At 41.8% G+C, this 6,000-nt stretch overlaps 1 protein-coding gene across 1 annotated transcript in view; it reads left to right on the top strand.

Moving 5' to 3' along the window:
- Positions 1 to 215: 215 nt before the first annotated feature.
- LOC125319334 (homer protein homolog 1-like) overlaps positions 216 to 6,000 on the top strand; it is a 368,242-nt gene continuing 362,457 nt past the window's right edge. Inside the window, exon 1 of the mRNA XM_048290442.1 lies at positions 216 to 411. Coding sequence (XP_048146399.1) covers positions 407 to 411 — 5 coding nt within the window. The 5' untranslated portion in view covers positions 216 to 406. The remainder of the gene's footprint in view (positions 412 to 6,000) is intronic.

The following is a 6,000-nucleotide window of genomic DNA, read 5'->3' as shown; positions in this document are numbered from 1 at the left end:
CATCCCGCTCCGCCTCTGAGTCGCACGGAGCCTTCGGCGGCCACTCACCTTCCGGCGAGAAGCGCCGCAGCCGCCGTCAGCCCCTCGAGGAGAACGTGAGCGTCTCCCCGTCCGTCCGCAGGAGGGTACCGTCTGCCCCCGGAGCTGCCGCTGTCGCCCGCCCGAGGGCCGCAGCCGCTGCCTGCGGCGGCCTAGCGAGGCCGACAACCATGGGAGCCCGGCCCGCGGGGGATACTCCCTAGCGCGTGGGCGGCTCCGCTCGGCCCGGCAGCTGTGAGCCTGCGGCGCGGCGACCCCAGCCCAGAGGACTGCAGCCTCCACGGGGCGTCGGAGCTGCTGTTGCGGCGAGGAGCCCCTCGGGGACGTGGTACCGCGGCACCGCCAGTGCTCGGCGCTGCCGGCCGCCATGGGGTAAGAATGTCGCGGGGACACCGGGGCGTTGCCGAAGTGGGGGTGGAAGCGGATGCCCGCGAGAGCTGTTGCTGTTCAAGCGGGGGCTGCTGAATGTGCATGGAGGCAAGTGGCTTTACTGGCTTGGTGCATAAGGAGGAGGAATCCTTCTGCGATCTATGACCCGATGAAAGAAAAGCGGGGCGCACCGTGATCTGCAGGGGTTTGCCTCTGCCGTAGCCACATTGCATCGCTGGAAGGGCCGCCTTGGCTTCCAGGTCCCCACGGTGGGGACCTTCTCCATGTCTTTTTTTAAGGGTGGTCAGTGTGATAAGGTGAAACTTAAGAGCACCGAAGGCTCGTTTTAACTCTTCTGGAGTCTTCAGAGGATATAAAACAAGGTGTGAATTTCTCAGTAACATGAAGAAGGCTCTAGAGAAATCTGCTTTACAGCAGGTCCCCCAAGTGAATTGAGATATCCACTTGAGGGTTTAAGGAAATTAGAAATAATAAAATCTTTAATATCAACCTGATCACATCTAATTTAGTAGATATAAAAGTAATATAGATACCTGTAAAAGCTTTCCACGGTTGTATTCTTAGTAATTTGTATAGTGAAATGAAAAAATAAACCTTGTGCTTGCCTGATAACCTCTCAATAGAATGGAAACTCATCCATGTTCAAAAGAAACAGAAACCCGGTATTATTTGGCTAACTGCAAGGTGGAGGCAGACTTCTAATGCATTAACAAGATGCCATTTTCCTAAGACTATAACATAGTTCAGAGTATAAAAGTTATAACTTATGTACTTTGCACTTTGGTCATTCAGGAATTTGAATGTGAAATCGATATTGCAATGTGGAAGTTAAAAGTGTCTTTCCTCAAGCTGTTAAGGACGCTTGGAATTCTCCAATTTATTAACTTCCTTGCATGTAGGGTAACAGCTGAGTCCTTGGCTCTGTCCTAATCACTGGGGTTCACTGTACAAGATGTAGGAAGGAATGACTTCTTAGGATAGCTTTTATTTTCCTGTTGTTTTCCCTTACATTTGGAAAAAAAAAATCCCAAACAGAATAAACCCAAGCTTGCAGCTGTCTGCATAGAAAGTGATAATGTGTTTCAAAAACCTGCCAAAAGGCTAAACGATGTTATAGTGGTATTGGGATATATTCTTTAAACTGCTAAGCAGACACAGAATTATGTAGCTTTTTAAAATTCAAATAATGGAAAACATGTAATTTATTTAAAATCAGTATTGTGTTTGTAGATATGTCAGTTAAGTGTATTGCATTACAAATACAGAAAACTGTTGAAGAGGAGTAAATTTGTACTTTCTACAGAATTAAATTGAGCACTTCTGAAACAAAAACCTGACTTACAAAAAAAATCCTTAATTTCTCCATTTCATAAACTCCAGTACTGTTAGTGTCTTAGCATGGTAGCTTCTTAATGAAGAGTCCCTGTAGAGGGAGTGGAAATAATTATAAATACTGAAGGGCTATAAGAAATATTTGGGAAAAGGATGTAAAGTTGGTATCATGACACTTAAATAGTATCTTGGCATGTTAAGGTCAAAAAGACAAAACTTGCAAATATTTTGAATACTCTTTAGACAATATACACCGGGATATTGCAGTTTAACATTTCTTTGCAGACTGTCTTTTAACAAGGTGGTCAAAACCAGCAATGTAGGTATGTGTTACTGATAAGCTCTCTGTTCTCTGAGTGAACGCATCCAAGCAAGAGCCAGCACCAGCTCTGTAGATCTGTGGTTAAGTATCAGACATTTGCTAATGTTCAGAGCAGAGATCTTATTTCAGTAATTATTTTGTATTAATCTTTAAATGCAATTGCCCATAGATTTCAGACTATTTCTAGACCAAGATGTACAATTTGAATTATAAAAATAGTCTTCTGATGCTCTACTAAGGTCTTAATTTTAAGTGCTCTAGAAGCAAGTTGCAAAATGATTGATAATCCATGTACCTGGCCACATGAGGATCATTGTACTATATTCATTATTTAATGGGTACTGCTATCCTACATAAGCTTGTACACTGAGCTTGTAGTACCTGGCTGGTGCAGAGTTTACCTATTCCAATAATCAGAACACAGAAAACTTGGGTAGAGGAATTGCCTTACCAAACCAGCAGTGGCTTAGTCTTATTTGTATAGTGAAGAATTCACTGTTCTGCCAGAGTAGTTCAGCCTGCTCAGCTCATTAAATACCATCAGGTAAGGCAAGTAATTATGCACTGCTTATGCTGTGAATACCAAGCCATGTGTGACCTGTCTCTGAGGCTGTGCTGCTATTAAATTTGTTTTCAGAATCTTGAGAATCGTCTATAGTGTTCAGCAGTTTGGAAGCCACTCTTCTTAGTGCTTTCTCTCATATATCTGTGGATGTCCCTCATATCACAGAAGAAGGTAAAGAAATCAAGCCCTGGGGATTATACAGTCCAGGCACTCTAGCATAGGATGTCTACTCTTGATTCTCTACCTGCCAGTCTCTCTTTCTCCCTCTGTCCTAGTTCCTCATCCTTATTGCATAAGGACAAGTTGTTATCAATAGTCATTGTTGAGTGATATACCCTTTTTTTTTTTTTTGTGCAGACCACACTGAATATAGCATTCTTCAATAGGAAAGCATTGATTTTTGTGTAAATAAGATGTTCTCAGTATGTTCTGTCATAGTTCATAATGTGTCTCTTTTGTATTGCCAATATTGAGAAATACAAAATTTGTCAGTATTGCACAATTGATTATCTTTGAGCAGTGTCACTGTTGTACCAAGAACGGCGAAAAATGACACGAGTCTAATTTTCGGGTTAAGTGGCCAAAAGGCTATATGTAATTATATAAATCAGCTTATATAGCTTTGTTCGCAAGAGTGGTATAACATCATTGGGTGCTTGACCATCCGCCTCCCAGAGTGATTGGCGGAATGCTCTGACACCCATTTCCAAAATATTTTCCCAGTGTGGAAAACAAAGACACAAACAGCCTGCACCTGTGAAATAGTTTACAAAATCTCAAACTGTTTCCCAGCTAGTTTGCGTGAGAAAGGAGACTTTCACAGGTGGCTGTAGAAAGCTAGAAAATTTCTCTGCTTGCTTTTTAGTATCCACAGAGCAGAGGCTTGATTATATTAAAAATCCTTAAGAAATAGATCTTAAGTAAACATACTTAGTGTTGGTCTGTTGCATTTACACAGAGCTGCGGTAGTAGTATTAATGTAATCTACTCCATTCTGCAAAGTAATGGAACTGTGTTTGAATACAGTATTGAGTTTCTGGAACAGCATCAGAAATATGCTTCTGGCAACACACTGCATTCTGACACATTTTTTCTGGTGGCAAATAGTGGTGAATGCCAGTCATCGTTTAAAAAAATTTTCTAGGGAGACAGTGTTTAAACATGCTGGGTTGCCAGGTACAAGCATATATTGACATCTTCAGTATCTTGTACGGATTTTTTTTCCCAGCTACATATATGAAGTTAGCTAACTTAATCAGTCACTGGTTTTGGCTAATGGCTTTTACCTGAATAAAGAGGGAAGCACTTGAAATACATAGTTCCTCTCAGGTTTTTCTTCTTCTTCCATATACTTGCAAATGGTTCACAGACAGTTTTGTTCATCTTTGTGGTTGCATTCTTTGTTAAAATCTTGATCATTAAGTTTTCACTGAGCTTGCCACCAAAAAGTGGGGACAACAGAAGATGGGAGCTGCTTTTCCCTGTTGTCTGTACTCCAGCACAAACATTTGACTATGCAGTGAGCTGCATCAGTACTGTAACCTAGCTGACTGCATGGCTGTACAAATAGAGTTGGCACAAGGGAAGTGTTATTACAGGTGGGATAGATCTACCTTTTACTACAACAGTGTCTAACTTTGCAGAAAGTATTTTAAAAATAAATAAATAATCCAGTCTCATAGCTATCCTTGTCCAAGTTTGCTGCTCAGTTTTGAAGCTGAAGTCTGGAAAGTTCCTTTTGAGACCATTAGCTAAGTTGAGTCTCAGCTTGTTGAGAAATGTTGTTTTTCCCCTTTTCATGGTGTCTCTCATAGTATAAACCATAGTAGGTAATATTGCCAGAGTTTAGAGTTTGGGTTTTTAAAATGCTTTTACATGACTTATTCTGTAAACAGTATGCTATAGTCTTGAATCCATAGTTAATCTCGAAGCTATTCTTGTAACAGGATATATAATGAGATCTTCTGTGAGTTTTGAAAACTGAAGAATGATCTTTAAATGGTCAACACTTTATTGTGAAGTGTTGATGAAATAATCTTTGTCACGTGTCCTTGTAATACCTACTTTTTGTGCCTGTTCATTTCCAATAGTCTGCTAGCCTTGGCTTGCCTGTACAAAAAGCTAAAAGAATGTACTGTGTGATATTGGAGAAACCAGTGTTTTCTCCAACACAACTTACTGGGGAGTGTGCTGCCATTTCAGGACTTCATAGAGTATGAAGTGTTTTTCATGACAACAAAAATAAGCTTATGAAATAATGTATGCTATGTAGCTCTGTTGTCAAATAATTGCATACAGTAAATGGGGCTCTAAGCAGCTACTTGGCTAATTGACTTTGAAATTGGGAGACTGTGCCGGTTTGGCCAAATTTAGAAATATATCCTCTGAGAGAAGGCAGGTTACAAACCACCCCTCCTCCACCAGGTTTGGGAAAAAATAAATTTTCCTCAAAGGAAAGTGAAGGAGATCAAAACTATTTATTGAACAAACACACGGGAAAAGGAAAATAATGCTAAATAATAAAATCTCTCGCTGTGGAGAAAAAACCTGGGAAAGTGTTAGAGTCCTCCCTTTGCTCTCCTCTGAGCTGGGACTTGGCCCAGGGCCAGGCCCTCTGTGCTCGGTGGAAAGTCCTCCCGATGTGTTCTGATATTGAAGCAGTCCAGCAGAAAAGGGAGAAAATCCAAAATTCCAGGGAAGGAAAAAAAAGTTCAACTCTCAGTCTCTCTCCGGAGAAAAAGAAGCTGAAAAACTGGTCAAAAGCTGACTGGAAAACAGCAAGCCGGGTGCTTCCTTGCTCTCCTGCTGCAGTTGAAAAAAAAAAAGTCTCTATCTCTGTGTGACCTTGAACAAGCTGCAAACTGCTTTGAAGAAGTTTTGCTCAAGTTTTCCTCCCCCCTCTCAGGCTCAGTTTAAAGGCATAGAAAGGCACAAAATTAATTCCTGGACATAGGGCAGCAATATGGGATACACATCATAAAGTCACCCCAAAACAGAGACCTTTGGGCTTTCGATGCCATGGAAATTGAAACTAATGACAATGAAGTTGAATGCCTATGGGTAAGGATTAAGGGGAAGGCCATTAAGGCTGACATCCTGCTGGGAGTCTGTTATCGACCACCCAACCAGGAAGAAGAGGTGGATAACTTATTCTAGAAGCAGCTGGAGGATGTTTCAGGATCACCAGCCCTTGTTCTTGTAGGTGACTTTAACCTACCAGACATCTGCTGGGAACTTAACACAGCAGAGAAGAGGTAGTCCAGGAGGTTCTTAGAGTGTGTGGAGGACAACTTCTTGTCACAGCTGGTGAGTGAGCCCACCAGGGGACGAACTATCCTAGACCTGCTGTTTG

The sequence above is a fragment of the Corvus hawaiiensis genome, chromosome W, assembly GCF_020740725.1.
Source record: "Corvus hawaiiensis isolate bCorHaw1 chromosome W, bCorHaw1.pri.cur, whole genome shotgun sequence".
Classification (NCBI taxonomy): Eukaryota; Metazoa; Chordata; class Aves; order Passeriformes; family Corvidae; genus Corvus; species Corvus hawaiiensis.
The sequence above is the reverse complement of the archived record's forward strand: the minus strand, read 5'-3'. Positions and strand labels throughout refer to the sequence as shown.